At 35.4% G+C, this 16,452-nt stretch overlaps 1 protein-coding gene and 1 long non-coding RNA gene across 8 annotated transcripts in view; one reads left to right on the plus strand and one right to left on the minus strand.

Moving 5' to 3' along the window:
* The window catches only part of smoc2 (SPARC related modular calcium binding 2), a 34,603-nt gene extending 32,084 nt beyond the window's left edge, over nucleotides 1-2,519 (plus strand). For both annotated transcript variants that reach the window (XM_051917995.1, XM_051917996.1), the window contains exons 10-13: nucleotides 226-325; nucleotides 1,056-1,303; nucleotides 1,716-1,753; nucleotides 1,961-2,519. In XM_051917995.1, the coding sequence (XP_051773955.1) occupies nucleotides 226-325; nucleotides 1,056-1,303; nucleotides 1,716-1,753; nucleotides 1,961-1,984 (410 nt within the window). In that variant the 3' untranslated portion in view covers nucleotides 1,985-2,519. The remainder of the gene's footprint in view (nucleotides 1-225; nucleotides 326-1,055; nucleotides 1,304-1,715; nucleotides 1,754-1,960) is intronic.
* Nucleotides 1-16,452, minus strand: part of LOC127525443 (uncharacterized) — a 30,585-nt gene that overhangs the window by 8,461 nt on the left and 5,672 nt on the right. For 2 of the 6 annotated variants that reach the window (XR_007933339.1, XR_007933336.1), the window contains 6 exons: nucleotides 16,284-16,404; nucleotides 16,075-16,137; nucleotides 13,548-13,633; nucleotides 8,668-11,711; nucleotides 4,801-4,975; nucleotides 2,702-2,793 (listed from right to left, as the gene is read on the minus strand). This is a non-coding gene — a long non-coding RNA (uncharacterized LOC127525443). The remainder of the gene's footprint in view (nucleotides 1-2,701; nucleotides 2,794-4,800; nucleotides 4,976-8,667; nucleotides 11,712-13,547; nucleotides 13,634-16,074; nucleotides 16,138-16,283; nucleotides 16,405-16,452) is intronic. The other 4 variants (XR_007933338.1, XR_007933340.1, XR_007933341.1 and 1 more) reach the window with 4 other exon arrangements.

The following is a 16,452-nucleotide window of genomic DNA, read 5'->3' on the forward strand; positions in this document are numbered from 1 at the left end:
TTTGGCACACCCACCAAACAAGAGAAAACGTATCTCAAACCTGTTGCACACCATTGCACACCGTTTCCAGGAAACATGTCGTTCAACCCGGAAATGTGCCCCAGGTTTCATTAAGGACCCATCAGCCTGTGCCATCTAGAGTTTCATGACAAAACTTGGTATTTATTCCAAAGTTGTATGCAGTTATTTTAAAGACCACGGTTCTTTTCTGTCCCTCTTTTTCAGGATGTCCTGGGGAGAAGAAGACAGAATTCCTGACGAGCGTGTTGGATGCATTGTCCACGGACATGGTTCATGCAGTAACTGACCCGGCTTCTACCGGCAGGTAAACAAGTGTCTGAGAATTGAGAAATGTAGATGTAATGGGCCAGTTCATGAAATGAACTGACCCTGCCTACTGTGTGGTACACAAATATTTTCTTAGTTAATTAGCTGACTGACTGGAATTATTCCCATACAGCTAACAGGGAATGTTCTCAGAACTTTGGCTAACGTTCTGGCAAAGTTATGAACTGTTATGAAATGTTCTTCAAGTAACATTAATAGAATGATCGTTCAAAGTGATTTGGTCTTTAGTAATGTTCTTAAAACATTAACAAAACATTATTTGTACATAATTATTTTTGGATGTTCACTTAAAGTTTTTTTTTTTTTTTAAATGTTTCTACTAGTTTCAGAATGTTAAAGAACAAAGTTTAACAGTAACGTTCCCATAATGTTTGCAAAATGATAAAATGAAATGTTCCCTCAACGTTTGCATAACCAAGAAAAACTTTTTGAAAATATTTAAAAAACTGGACGCTTTGAACGTTTAGAAAAACATTCAGAAAAAAAAAAAGTTTACCTAATGGGAACGTTAGCAAAACATTCTTAGAACATATTTTTATTAGCTGGGTTGATGCTACAATTTAGGTCCTTTACTATAGAAAGGCAGCAAAAGAAAAACTTTATCTGATATTTTAATACATTGCGAGTTTCACAGACATTTAACTAGAAAACCATGTGCATGAAAACATGTTCGGTGTTTGCCTAATTGTGATTTGTCCTTCATTCAGGATGTTAGAGCCAGACCCCAGTCATACTCTGGAAGAGCGAGTTGTTCACTGGTATTTCAGTCAGCTTGACAAGAATTCCAGTGGCGATATCGAAAAGAAAGAAATCAAACCATTCAAGCGTTTGCTGCGCAAGAAATCCAAACCCAAGAAGTGTGTGAAGAAGTTTGTGGAGTACTGCGACATCAGCAACGATAAGGCCCTGTCTCTACAGGAACTGATGGGCTGTCTGGGTGTCACTAAGGAAGAGGGTGAGTCTCACTGTTTCCTTATGGATGACCCAGATATATGGCCATTTACACACTAGACTTTACACTGCATCAGAGAACACTGTGGATACTTTGATTTGAAATGGTAGTGGAAAACGCAATGGTTCTGCATATGCTTGCATACTAGAGTTTATTCTGTGAATCTACTGTTTTACAAATCAGTGGATTCACAGAATAAACTCTAGTATGCAAGCATTTGCAAACTATTTTCTGATTGGATGAGGGAGATATTGACAGTGCGTATGAGCTCTAAGAGATTGTTTGAAGACTGTGTGGTCGTTTTAATTGACTATGAGTGTTTGCATTTGTTTAATAACTTTCTCAGAAACAACCCGTATTTCTGTCATGTAATGGGGAACAGGCTTGTAAAACGTTCTCATTGCTTTTTCCCCAGGGGCAAAAACAGGTGAAGGCACAACATCTAGTAAACTGGTGAGTTAATGTAGGTGGCTGTTAACATTCACAACATGCATTCCAGCTTTCTCTCTCACCCTTTATTACCAAGCAGTATATTGAAGCCAATTACCAATATATAAATGGACAATTGCATTTATAACTGATGACAACAGCAAGCCATTGCTTTAAAATGGCATTTTCCTCATTCTTTGACTCTAATATTCACATTTGACTATATTGCAGAACCTCTCAAAGAAACAAGGCTAAAGTGGCCGCCATGATTGTTCCCGCTCCCGCCCCCCACCAAAACGACAACGGAAACCATAGTCTTTGCACTTTGTACTTTAAAACAATGTAAATTCACTTTGTAGAAAAAATAAGGTATTTAAACAGACTGCTGAATATGTGAATGATGTAGTTAGCATTTTTATGTCCTTACAAAAACAACAAAAAGAATAATAATAATTTAACACATACAATGTATGTGTCCTTTGTGAGTCTAAAATAAGTATACTTTTCTGAGTTGTACAAGTATTACATGTTGCATTTGTCAAGGCCATCTTTTTTTGTTACATATTTTGTTTGTCTTTTCTTTGACTAATTTCTGGGTAGTTTATAATGCATTTAAACTGATTTTTTTTAGAAGCCTCAACTCACACAAGTTTTTATACCAAATCCCAACTACTGCCTGAGCTTGGAATTATTACAGATCATAGTCCTGTACCACACATGGAATGGAAGACAGATTAATTTTGTTGAAAGTGCTTCATGATGATTAGAAATAAAGAAGTCTTTTATAATATTTTGTATTCTTGTTAATTTAAGAGTGTGTAAGAGTGGGGAAAAAACACTTTCATTATAAGTTGATATCTTAAATGACGTCTGACAACTAAATTGAGATGCACATGTAAATGCACCCTTATTCTGTAGACAACATTGTATTCGGCTAGAGCTCCGTACTTCCATCACTGACCTCAAACTGACCTCATTCCTTTACCTCTGGGTGTAATTCATGATGATAAGCAGATCTGGTGCTGGATCTGTGAGATTAGGAGGCACACTCTCTGATTTTAACACTGCAGGGAACATAAAGAAGGGGATCAGTTATTGACACTTCAAAGATTCCAAATTCAGGATTTTAAAAGCCCAGCTACTACCCCAACCCTCCTCCATTATATCCAGTGCTTCCCACTGCTGCAAAACAGATAAAACAGATAAGAGACTGAACTGGATTTTGATATTCTCTCCTACATTAATATATATAATAAAATGGGAACACTTTACAATAAGGTTCATTTGTTAACATTAGTTAATGTATTAACTAACATGAACTAACCATGAGCAATACATTTGTTAATCTTTGGTAACATTAGTTAATAAAAATACAGCAGATCATTGCTTGTTCATGTTAGTTCACAGTGCATAAACTAATGTTAACTAATACAACGCTTGATTTTAATAATGTATTAGTAAAACCTGAAATTAACATTAACAAAGATTAATAAATGCTGTAGAAGTGCAGTTCATTATTAGTTCATGTTAACTAATGTAGTTAACTAATATTATCTAATGAACCTTACTGTAAAGTGTTACCAATAAAACAATAAAATAAATAAATAGATTGGATAATAAATTACTTTTATATGGTACTTGGAAAAAAATCATATGGAGATTGTAATAAATAAATAAATAAATGTTACATACATTCACACAGACACACACACACACACACACACACACGTTACATACATTCACACACACACACACACACACACACACACACACACACACACACACACACACATACACACACACACACACACACACACACACACACATATATATATATATATTAGTAAATGCTGAAATTAACATTAACAAAGATTAATAAATGCTGTAGAAGTGCAGTTCATTATTAGTTCATGTTAACTAATGTAGTTAACTAATATTATCTAATGAACCTTACTGTAAAGTGTTACCAATAAAACAAAAAAATAAATAAATAGATTGGATAATAAATTACTTTTATATGGTACTTGGAAAAAAATCATATGGAGATTGTAATAAATAAATAAATAAATAAATGTTACATACATTCACACACACACACACACACACACACGTTACATACATTCACACACACACATACACACACACACACACACACACACACACACACACACATATATATATTAGTAAATGCTGAAATTAACATTAACAAAGATTAATAAATGCTGTAGAAGTGCAGTTCATTATTAGTTCATGTTAACTAATGTAGTTAACTAATATTATCTAATGAACCTTACTGTAAAGTGTTACCAATAAAACAATAAAATAAATAAATAGATTGGATAATAAATTACTTTTATATGGTACTTGGAAAAAAACCATATGGAGATTGTAATAAATAAATAAATGTTACATACATTCACACACACACACACACACACACACACACATATAAATGCACACACACATAATATTAATATATATATAAATATATATGTGTGTGTGTGCAATATAAGCTGAATCCACAGTCACTTCCTATATACTGCATATTGCTCCAAAGCAATGATCAGCATCAAGTATGTCAAGTATGACAATACCCCAACACTAACTGAACATGGTGTATTTTTTGCGTATCTGCTGTCATGTATTTTATTTAGCCAGTAGTAAGATCTGAGCCTAGTAAATGTGTGTGTGTGATTTTTTCGACAATGTGTTTCTCATTAATCCAGCACCTGTGCTAGACTCTACATTCCCATCCTGCAGTCAATACTCAGTTAATCTTCCAAAAACAAACAAATCTACAGCTGGCAGAGCAAATTTCCTTTCCTTTTAGAACTAAGACTTTATAAGGACAAGAACGCTATCTATCTATCTATCTATCTATCTATCTATCTATCTATCTATCTATCTATCTATCAGGCCTATAAACTTATGTCTGTCTGATGCAGCAGTTCAGTGTGTCGGATTGTGAGATCAAGGTAGTCTGTGTGTGTGTGTGAACAGGTTTGAGGTCAGGTGACCCCTCCAAGCACACCTGTGGCTGTTTTTAAGTCCGGCCATTTGTTGTGACATACCGGACAAATGCCGTAGTGTCTCTGTCAACATAACCAGCATCCCTCAGAGTCAATGGCATGATTCTCTCCAACACAGATCAGGTTACTGTCAGGTGCGTCACAGGCTCCTCTCTCTGTCTTAGTTCCTGGGTCATTCTATGGTAAGTTGCAAACCATGTCTGAACAATTCCACGTTCTATAAGGAAAAATTAAAAAATTGTGAAGGATTAATAAAATATAGATTATTATTAATATTGATGCTTTTTAATTAGTCGAAAATAAAACATATAAGAACATATACTTTAAATATAATACCATCAAATAATATGTAATCACATACAAATAAAGAGAAAATGAAAAATTTGGCATCATTTACACACCACTATTTTTTTTGGCAACCTCATTTGATTTTATTTTTTTCTGTGAAAATGAGGTGTTAGGCAGAATATCCAACCTGTTTGTTTCTATTCATGGAAAGTGAAAGGGGATTTACAGTATACTGGAAAGGTCTAAAGAAAAAAGACAAGAAAAAAAAAAAAAAAAAAAAAGGACTATAAAAGTAGTCTATTATATTCCAAGTCTTCTGAACTCCTACGATAGCTTTGCGTGAGGAACAGACCAATATTTAAGTCATTATTTACTGATAATGTTTCCCTGGATCTCAATAATCATTTGTGAACATTTAAATTTGCCACTGTATTTGGTCATTGGATCACTCAATGTCACATGTCTAAAAAGGCACTTGTTTCAGAAATGATCAAAATAACAAATAAGATTTTGAGCTCTGGCAAAGGGGATGTTTATTAGTGACTTCAGACAGGCTGTTTAGTGTTTCATAAGTCTTCGAATATAAGACAAAAATATGAACATGCTTATAGCATATGTTTATGTTTGTGGCATGGAGATAATAATGGTAAAATGCTGCCAAACGTAGACTACCATTCTAAAGCTTGGGGTCAGTAAATTTCAAATAAATGCTGTTCTTTTGGATGTTCTGTTTACCAAAGAATTCTGAAGGAAAATATATCACAATTTCCACAAAAATATTAACTGTTTTCAACAATGATAAATGATAATAATTAGTAAAAGTTTCTTAAGCATCAAATCAGCATATTAGAATGATCAGCATATTTCTGAAGGATCATGTGACACTGAAGTCACATACTTTCTCAACAGTATTGTTTTACTGTGTTTTTGATCAAATAAATGCAGCCTTGGCAAGAATAAGAGACTTCTAAAACAAACAAAAAAAAATCATTTTAATGTTAATTTATGAACTAAAATCTCCAATTCTCTCATATGGTGTGTAACAGTTGCACAATCACCCCTACTCTTAGAAGAAAAAGTTCAAAAACCATAAAGGGTTTTTCAAGAGCTTCATATATGGAACCTTTTAGGGGTTCCCACTTTATGGATTTAGTTTTAGTTCATTAAATTTGTATTAATTTACTTTTGATTCAATTTTATGAATTAATCAGCTCATAATCAAACTTCATCACTAGAAAAATTGAAATAATTCAATTCAAAATGTATTATGCAATCATTTAAGACATTTCTCCTTATATAGAAACTTTTTGGCATAAAGTGTTTTTTTTTAAACTGAGTCAAGAACTCTAGGGTTCTATATAGAGCCCTGTTGAACCTTTTTTTTTCCTAAGCATGTAGCCTCACCCATCTTTTTACCCACCCTACTCTCTCTCTCTGTGTGTCAGTAGCTCAGGACTGATGCCCAGCTCTTGTCCAGCTCTCTCTGCAGTGGCTCTTTTGTGTGTCTTGGATCGGGTCAGTTCTCCCGACACACGGCGGGCCTTTGTGTCTGCCCCGCTGTTTCTCATTCCCACACTTTCCACATTCTTCATTCTCATTTAAATCTTTTTTCATTCTCACCAACTTCAAGCCACGCTAAGACTTTGATAAGAGTGGCTGATGTGGAGATGAAGGATGAGTGTTTTGTTGTGTGAGCGCATGGCCGCTTTCAAAGGATGTCACAAAATCTGCTGCATTAAACATTTTTCTGAATGAGATCTTTGTGACTTAGTCTTTATGGAATGAATTATAATAGTATAAACATAACACTTCTACAAGTCCAAAAGTCACACAGCATCATACACACTCAGGGGTTTGTGAAGACAGGGCCACAGTAGCCCTTTGAGAGTGAGAGGGGGCAGATTACTGGGGCAGCTGCTGTCTGTTCTCACGCTAATGCCATATGATTTGTGGCTTTGCTGCATTTTTGCAGATCTAATAATTCTTCAGCTCACCTTATTTAACACCAGAAGGAGAGCAAGATCAGAGGAGCATGAGAATGAAGGATTGGAGAAGAAAGGTGGTGGTGGGGGGAGGATTGTGGTCCCTACTTTGGCCCTTCCTATAATGTAGATCTTTAGCTTGATGATGTAGAAAAGTAATAGCACACCTCTTATTGCATGATTTGAAGTATCATTTCTGTGGTGAGTTACACACTCTTAAAAATTAAGGTTCTTTAAAATCATCTATGATTCAGTGAAGAACCTTTAACATCCATGGAATCTTTCCATTGCACTAAGAGTTCTTTATAGTGGAAAAAGGTTCTTTGGATTTTTAAAATGTTCATCACACTAAGAAATAACAGTTATTTTAAGAACTGTTCACTGAAAGATTATTTGGGGGAACAAAAATGGTTCTTCTATGGCATCACTATGGAAACTCCCTTTTGAAACCTTTATTTTTAAGAGCGCAACAAGTTTGATAACTTAGTGTGAGGGGTTTGTTCTAATCTTTAACCCTAAATATGAACAATAGTGATGCTTGTCTTCCTTATTCGGATCTTTAGAATTAGCATTAGCATGATACAACTTGCAACTGCGAGTTCATATCACACAATTCTTATTTTTTCTCACAATTCTGAGTTTATTTCACGCAATTCTCAGAAAAAAACCCATCATAATTGCATGATGTAAACTCACAATTGCGAGAAAAAAATCTAAATTGTGAGATTTGCAATGACCTTTTTTATTTTTTATTCAGTGGCGGAAACAAGCTTCCATAGAACAGTGTTATTACAAACTAAATTAACTAAAAAAAAGTTAACAAAAATTAACGCTAAAACTATTTTAAAACATTTACATTAATTGAATTAAAATAAATGTTAACTGAATTCAATAAATAAATAAATATTCCAGATGTTGCCATGGCAACATTTCTGATTTTTAAGTACTAAAATTACAAATAAAAAAACTGAAAATATCTAAACTAACTAAACATCTAAATCTAAATTATACCTAAACTAAAACTGAAATTAAAAATAAAAACTAAGACATTTAAAATAAATAAAAAAAACTGACAAAGCCACAACAAAATCATATTTCAATTTAATTTAAAAAGAAAATTGCAAATTTTAAAAATAAATACTAATCCAAAATTATACAAAAATAACTGTGGAAATCGAACCCATGATCTTGGTATTGCTAACGGCCTGCTCTGTTTGAGCTACAGGAATGCTGGTTGTTTGCTGGCCCAAGTCAAAATATTCCACTGTCTCATTCTGCTCCCTAGATATAGATTAGGACTCACTCTACTATCAATATATACATAAAAAAAGAATAACATTAAAACTGAAACAAAAATGGTATTGTTCTGATAATGAAACACCTCTTACCAAACCAAGACCTTTGAAATATGAATCCTGAAGACTCTGATGACTCATTTATTCACACTGACTGAAGGAGCACTGTTTATAGACAACAGTAACTCTAGTAGCAGCATCTTTGTTGATAAAGTGTGGCAGTTCTCTAATTAAAAGAGGGAGAGTTTGTGTCTGTTATGTTCCCAGACGAAGAACAAAGTCTTTCTTGGTGGTCCTGAGGCACACTGACTGATCCAGAGCGCATGGCGGTAAAACACTCCTACCTGTAGTTTACTGCAGCTGTGTGAAGAGGTGTGTGGGAAGAGATCTGGGCCGATCTTCACGCTGAGAGCCATTCCTGTTCTGTATCACCCAGCAGAGCTTCTTGAAACCATCTCCTCCTATTGATGTAAGAAAAAGAAAGCTCTTATAAATGTAGGAGGTTTTCTACAAATAAAACTGTGAACCTTCTGCGAATTCCTATAACTGATTTAAATAAAAACAAGGGAGTGTCAACCAAGATAAACTGCACATAACCCGAGGCCTCCGACTCCTCCAGCAGTGCATGTGGACATTAAAGTTGATAAGGTAAAGCTGACCCTTGGGGGTCAGAGGGAAAACTATTTGGTCCGATCAAGATATGTCACACTGCGACTGATAAGAACCTTTGGACCAAAGAAAGTGTTGACGGATTTCGAGACGGATCTGCACCCACTTCAGCCTGAGGCCATCTTCTCGGCCATCTTTAATCTGATATCAAATCTGCTCATGGAGTTTACAGAAAGTAATTAAACCATCAGTACTATCTGATGGCACAATAGAAATGAGTTTAAATTCACACTAACCCCTCCTTTTCCCTCAAACAGCAGGATAACAGGACTATTCACGCAAGAAGAGCTGAATCCAAAAACAAGGAGTCCCATTTCACAGGTTTCTTATCAAGAAAACGCTCCCCCAAACAATCTGTTATCTTCCCCAATGAGGACCTTGAGATTAAAAAGAAAGCAATTCTGGAAGAGAATTTAGATCCATAGCTGTTTTATGAGCTAAAAAATAACTTGAAATACTTATATCTATCTCTTTCATTAGTATAAATACTAAGACATCTGTGAAAACGTTGTCTGCCTGCAAGGTCATGACTGTGACTTAATTTATCTCCTATTTGTTTGCAATGCAATGCTTGAAATTTAGCACAAGCACAGGCAAGCCACAGCATTCCCAACCTTAAATTATGGGCAGAGAAATGTCCTTTCCTCTCTGTTCTTGTTACCATAATAACTATGTGTTCTTTAGATTGTATTAAGACATTACGGATCATATAGAGTTCACTCAAAATGATTTATAGGGTAGGACAGATGCTGATCATTATGTTGTTATTGGGGTCTTTGTCGGCTGGTATGGAATACCTAATAGTGATGTTCAGTTCTTGAACGAATTGTTCTTTTGAGCCGGTTGAAACCGGTTCTCAGGAAGTAACCGGTCGAGCCGGTTGACTAATCGAACTGAATCGAACTTTAGTTCCGGGTTAATGACGCAAGACGCACAAGCTGAAGTAGCACGTCCGACTCAAAAACAACCGATTGAGCCGGTTCAACCAACTGTCGAAGTTTGCAGAGGATTACCGAGGACTCAAAAAGAACCGAATGAGCCGGTTCAACTGGCTGTCGAGGTTTGCCGAGGATTACCGAGGAGTCTGATGAGTGAGTTGACGATACCATGCAAGCCTGAGGCACGTACTGGAAATATGGTTATTATGACTCCTGTTAATAAATAACATTTTATTAAAACCTGCAAAAACCTTTTTGTCGAGAGATGTAAATAAATTTTTACTATGGTTTATTATACATCCAGATTATAAGTTGATAAGTGAAATCAATCAGTTTATTCTTTCTGTACTTTAGACATGTAGAACATACCTGCATTTGTGCATGAATATGTGTGTTGTAGTTGCGAATTTTATCCAAGATGTAGGCTAATCAATATTGGTCAGTTGTATCCGACATTTAGGATCACGATCCGATGAAACTGTAACCACAAACTCCATTAAGTGAATGAAAGGCAATTATCAGCAATATGCGGTCACACAAATAACTTTTTATTTAAATGTTTATTTAAATAAAAAGTTCAAATAAAAAGTTCCTGAATTTGGACATTTTCACTTAGGGGTGTACTCACTTTTGTGGCCAGCGGTTTAGACATTAATAGCTGTGTGTGGAGTTATTTTGAGGGGACAGCAAATTTACACTGTTATACAAGCTGTACACTCACTACTTTACATTGTAGCAAAGTGTCATTTCTTCAGTGTTGTCACATGAAAAGATATAATAAAATATTTACAAAAATGTGAGGGGTGTACTCACTTCTGTGAGATACTGTATATATATATATATATATATTCTCAGCATTGCCACAAGGGTCTCTATTTCATATATTAACAATACAACAAACTGTCTTCTGGGGGTTAGTTACTGCCAATGTTTATTGCTAGCTTCATAACATCGTCCCCTTGAGTACTAACGTTTGTTAGCGCCGCAATGTAATGCAAGAATGCACATTAAGTATGTACAACAGGACTGTGTTTCAAATCTTCTAGCATACAATTAAGAGTCATAAAAGTTGAATAAACATAGCTTTACAGTTTCTGGCACTGTATGTATCCAAATGATGACAACAAGATGATTTGTCAGAAAATTACAGAACACTACACTTACCTTCTCACAGTATATTATCAAGTTGTTTCCACCTATAATGACAGTTTATCATACTGACCTCATTTTCATTCAAGCATTGTATATTTGAGGCAAAGAAAGAAAAAATAAAGCTGCTTTGAGAGATTTAATCTCTCAGTTTTCATTAATAAACAAAATTAATGTTTCGTTCTGTATTTGAAAGCTCTGATCAGTTCAGTCAAAACAGCCCTGTTTGATTTTAAATGGTTGAGAGCTATTGAAAGATAAGTGTTTAGTGAAGCACTCATCAGTGCATAACATTATTTTCCCCTTTTGAATTTTCTTCTTTCACTCTTATCATTTTTTGGGTCTGTCGTGCACCTGTCTGACAGAGTAGGAGGGTCTTGGCTGTCGGCTGAACATTCCACAAGAGAAGTCACCCCGTTAATCCTCAAAGCTTCAGCCTGGGATGCCCCACACGCTCCCCTTTACACCTCCCCTCTGGCCATTCCTCTGTCCTCTCCTCCTTTTTGCCCTACATCTATCCATCCATCCATTGACCCGCTGCCCTCTTCAATCAGACCTGGCTCAAATGTAGCAGCGCTACACCAAAGGTAGAGACTGTGTGAACCAGATTAAGGGAGCCCCTTTCACCCCTCCTGAAAAAAAAAAAAAATGTCCTAAAGGTTTTAATCCTCACAAAAATTTCCGAATGAAAGCAAATATTGTTCATTCCATGTCGTCGGAGGACCTAAAAGAAACCATGGCAAAGTAAAAGAGGGAGACTACTTAGTGCAGGGAATTAACAATAAGAATTAAAGGAATAGTTCACCCAAAAATGTAAGTTCTATCATCAAAAAAATTCACTCTCATGATGTTATAAACCCGTATGACTTGCTTTTTTGTGAAACACAAAGGGAGATTTCTTTGGGAAAATGTCCAAGCTCCACTTTTACATAGACAAAAAGTAGGGATGCACCGATACCATTTTTTAAGGACCGAGTAGGAGTACCGATACTTTTTTTCTGATACTCGCCGATACCAATACCGATGCCTATACATTTATTAATTTCTCTCTCTCTCTCTTTTTTTTTTTTTTGATGTTGCAGTTTTCCAAGCACAACACAGTAAGACTAATGAATGTAGGACAACTTCTTTATTGTTACTCTAATGAAAAAAGTAATAATTTTTATGTGCTTGTCACAAACTTAAAGAACAAAATTTTCACAGTGTCCAATAACCTTCAAAGGGCATAATTACCAATATGTATAATTGTTGTTACATAAAAATAAATGTACAAACAAATTACAAACAATACAACAAATACTATAGAGATACAAATTAAATAAACTTGTTTTTCAGATACAGTAGGTTTATTTACCATGTATACATTTATTTAACATCTTTTGTTGTTTTATTAACATAAATGACAAATATAGGCTACGGTCCCTTTAAGACCGAATCCATGGATACTGACACATGTCCTGTTTTCACGCAAATGTTTACGTCGACTTAAGCCATAACCGACTGTATTTACGTGAGATACTCCACACGATGGACATTTTGGGAACTATGTGTGCATTTGACCATTCAGGCGCGAGGAGAACTGATCGCGCGCTGTCTGAGAGAACTGGGATCGCGCGCAAGAAAGAGAGAGCGCGCACGCGAGAGAGTGCGCTTCTGGTCTGTGTCATTCAGCGCGATTCCGCCTATCCCGCCTTCACTAATCGATAAAGAATTGTGATTGAAAGCATGCAGTTCGCAATGTATGGGTTGTCATCATTAATTTTGAAGTATTTCCACACCCCTGAGGCTGACATTGTTTCTGCTGCTGCCGCCGGTGTCTCTGTGCACGGGAAATTCTGTCAGTTACGTCACGTGAGGAATCGGTCTTTGGTATCGGGGGAATTTTACGAGTACGAGTACAAGTACATGAGCTTGGTATCGGTGCATACCTAACGAAAAGTAGATTTTGGGCTTCAAAAAAAAAAAAAAAAAAAAAAAAAAAATTGGTAAACACCTATTATGCCCTTTTATAAAGTCTTGATTTTGTTTTTAGGGTCTACTAGAATAGGTTTTCATGCTTGAATGTAAAAAAAAAAAAAAAACAACAACATATTTTACATTGTTGCAGCATCTTTCTGCCCAGTCTGTCAGTAACGCTGTTTACTTCCTGTCTGTCTGAAGCCCCTTTGTCCTAATAGTCAAATGTCCTCTGATTGGTTGGCTTTCTATTCACTTTTCTATTATCTTTTTTAAAGACTATTGCTGTATGGAAAAGAGCTGCTTAAACATTTAGTCTAGCATCTCCTTTTGTGTTTCAAATTAGCAAAATAATACTGGATTTGGGCAGATTTGTTAAAGCGTCTCTTTGCAGTACATCTATGTTAACTTGCTAAAGACTATAGTTCACACTGTTTCAGTTTCTCTCTCTGTATTTCTCTATCTCTCTTGCTCTATCCCATCTATCCCCTCATCCTTAAAATATTACTCACACAAAAAGCTCATTATCTCTCTGGGAAATTCTAATGTCCGGGTAGATTTTGCTCTTGGCATCCTCCTCACTCTGCTGGATATGACACTGGAAAAAAAGAGAAGTTTGAATATACATGACAAACTCTTGTTTGCTTCAACATGGTATTTTAATCTCAGACTCTGGAAGCGATTCCAGTCTCGAGTAAACTGGACTTCTCAGTCTGGGCCAAAAGCTTCCAAAGTGATTTTTTTGGTGGATTTACATCAGCAAATATGTGACAACATTCAGCTTTAGCAAACTGATGTTTTATATCTTTATTTGGAATTTAAAATTATTTATTACACTTATACAAACACATACAAACTCCATTCCAACTTTTATAAACTTTATGCTTTTGAATATTTCTAACTCGTTAAAGTTTAAAAATTCAATATTAATTTATTCTGATTGAATGTTCACCACTGAAAATGAAACAGCAGTGAAGACATCACCATAATATTTGCATACAGGTTTGCGACTGGGCTTTTCTTTATTTTATTTTATTTATTTAGCATATATAGAGTGCAACAGTCGGGTTCCGAAAGTAAAATGCCATTACACTGATTTTTAAAGATAATTTATAAACTGTTAAAGACAGACTACTGTGAACTCAGAGGTTGTTAATCTATGGTATATGCTGAAGCAGCCAGCCTGCAACATTTCAACTTATGTTGTGTTTAACAGTTGAATATGTGGTGAAAAACTACATTACCCATGATGCTGTAGAAAGTAGCTGTAGAGTCCCAACAAGCTCCCTATGGTTTCAAAATACTTAAATATTTGTGTGCATGTATGCATATTGTGCAATAAAATTAATATATATATATATATATATATATATATATATATTTTTTTTTTTTTTTAATATCTATGGGAAACATGAATGGAAAAAATACGAGGGCGGGACTAATGCAGTATATTAAACCATATGGTTCTGTTCCAAAACCTAGTGAGCTCCCTACATAGGCAACAGCTACAAATTTAACAATATCTTTAATGGAACACTGAGCAGATTGCCATACATTAGTTTTTATTGATATGTTTTAGAAGCGAAACCCTCTTGCTTTCTTTTCTGCTCTGTGCTTGTTCAGACCTGCTGTACAGATGATCAAAATATCTCTGCAGGTTTCAACCATCCTTAACGGTCCACAATAAAGTGTTTGCTAGTGAGTAGCTCTGGTTTTGGCAGGGACTTGTTTGTTTATGGCTGACCTTTACATTCAAAGCCCTTGTTATCAGTAATCAGTGCAGGTGAATGAAACAGCAAAGTGGGATATCAAACCTAGAAAAAACAGTGCTGTGTCCACTTGATCAACTCAGTTACATAAAAGCAGTGTGTAGGATGAGCTGTGGTTTTCATTTTCTAAAGACCATTGTTTCATCTCACAGTCACAGATACAATCACAAACACTTCAGGCTCCTCAAGAATTTGCTCAGAGGCTAAAAAGAAATCATATGGAAGTGTTGTTATATCATAAATGTGTTTATAGGTACATCTGCCCTTAAAAGTCTGGATAAAATAAGAATAAAGGGTCACTCTTAAAAATAAATGTTCCAAAAGGAGGACTTTGCAGCGATGCCATTGCAGAACCAAAGAACCTTTCAGTAAACAGTTATTAAAAGAACCATTTTTTCTTAGTGTGCAGAACATTTTAAATATCTAAAGAACTTTTTTTCAAGATCCATTAATGTACAAAAAACATATTTAAATCAGTTCATGTGAGTACAGCGGTTCAATATTAATATTATAAAGCGACGAGAATATTTTTGGTGCGCCAAAAAAACAAAATAACGACTTATATAATGATGGCTGATTTCAAAACACTGCTTCAGGAAGCTTCGGAGTGTTATGAATCTTTTGTGTCGAATCATAATTCGGATTGTGTGTCAAACCGCCAAACTGCTGAAATCGCGTAACTTTGGCGCTCTGAACCGCTGATTCGACACAAAAGATTCATAACGCTCCGAAGCTTCATGAAGCAGTGTTTTGAAATCGGCCATCAGGATATAAGTCGTTATTTTGTTTTTTTGGCGCACCAAAAATATTTTTGTCGCTTTATAATATTAATATTGAACCACTGTACTCACATGAACTGATTTAAATATGTTTTTAGTACATTAATGGATCTTGAGAGAGGAAATGTCATTGCTGGCTATCCAGGCCTCACTGAGCCATTGGATTTCAACAAAAACATCTTAATTTGCGTTCCGAAGATTAACAAAGATCTTACGGGTGTGGAACGGCATGAGGGTGAGTAATAAATGACATTATTTTTATTTTTGGGTGAACTAACCCTTTAAGAGTGGGTACAAGAACACTCATTTTGTTGAACTTACATGTGCATATTTGTTGCAGAAAAAAGCAAATGAAATGACACCAGCATATGGCCAAATCATTCAGTAACAAGACACTGAATAGATATATGTTTGTGCAAAAGAGTATGTGGTACAGAAAAACACTCACAAACATGTAACCTCAGCAAAGCAGGCGCGGTGTGTTTGCTCACCTATTAGGTCTCTCATCAGATGTGTGAGGAGCCTGGGTCACACACTCTCAGGAGAGTCTTTCACTGATGGAAGGGGAACAGGAGAGTGATAGAGATGAGGGATGCTCTTTGAAAACCCTTGCACTGGGATGAAACACAGCTTTGAGATGGAAAAATGAAAAAGGAAAAGTTTACACAAAAAAATGAAAATAGTGTCATCATTCACTCACCCTCAAGCTTTTCCAAACTCAAAGAATACAAACGGAGATGATCTGCTGAATGTTCATTTGCTTGAATACCTGAACTGCACCGGAGTTCACATGAAATGTACAGCTGGCTCACTTTGATTTCCTTCAAAGAAAAGTAAGAACTGAAATTACATTTTATTATCATAAAAAT

Source organism: Ctenopharyngodon idella, chromosome 13, assembly GCF_019924925.1.
Source record: "Ctenopharyngodon idella isolate HZGC_01 chromosome 13, HZGC01, whole genome shotgun sequence".
Classification (NCBI taxonomy): Eukaryota; Metazoa; Chordata; class Actinopteri; order Cypriniformes; family Xenocyprididae; genus Ctenopharyngodon; species Ctenopharyngodon idella.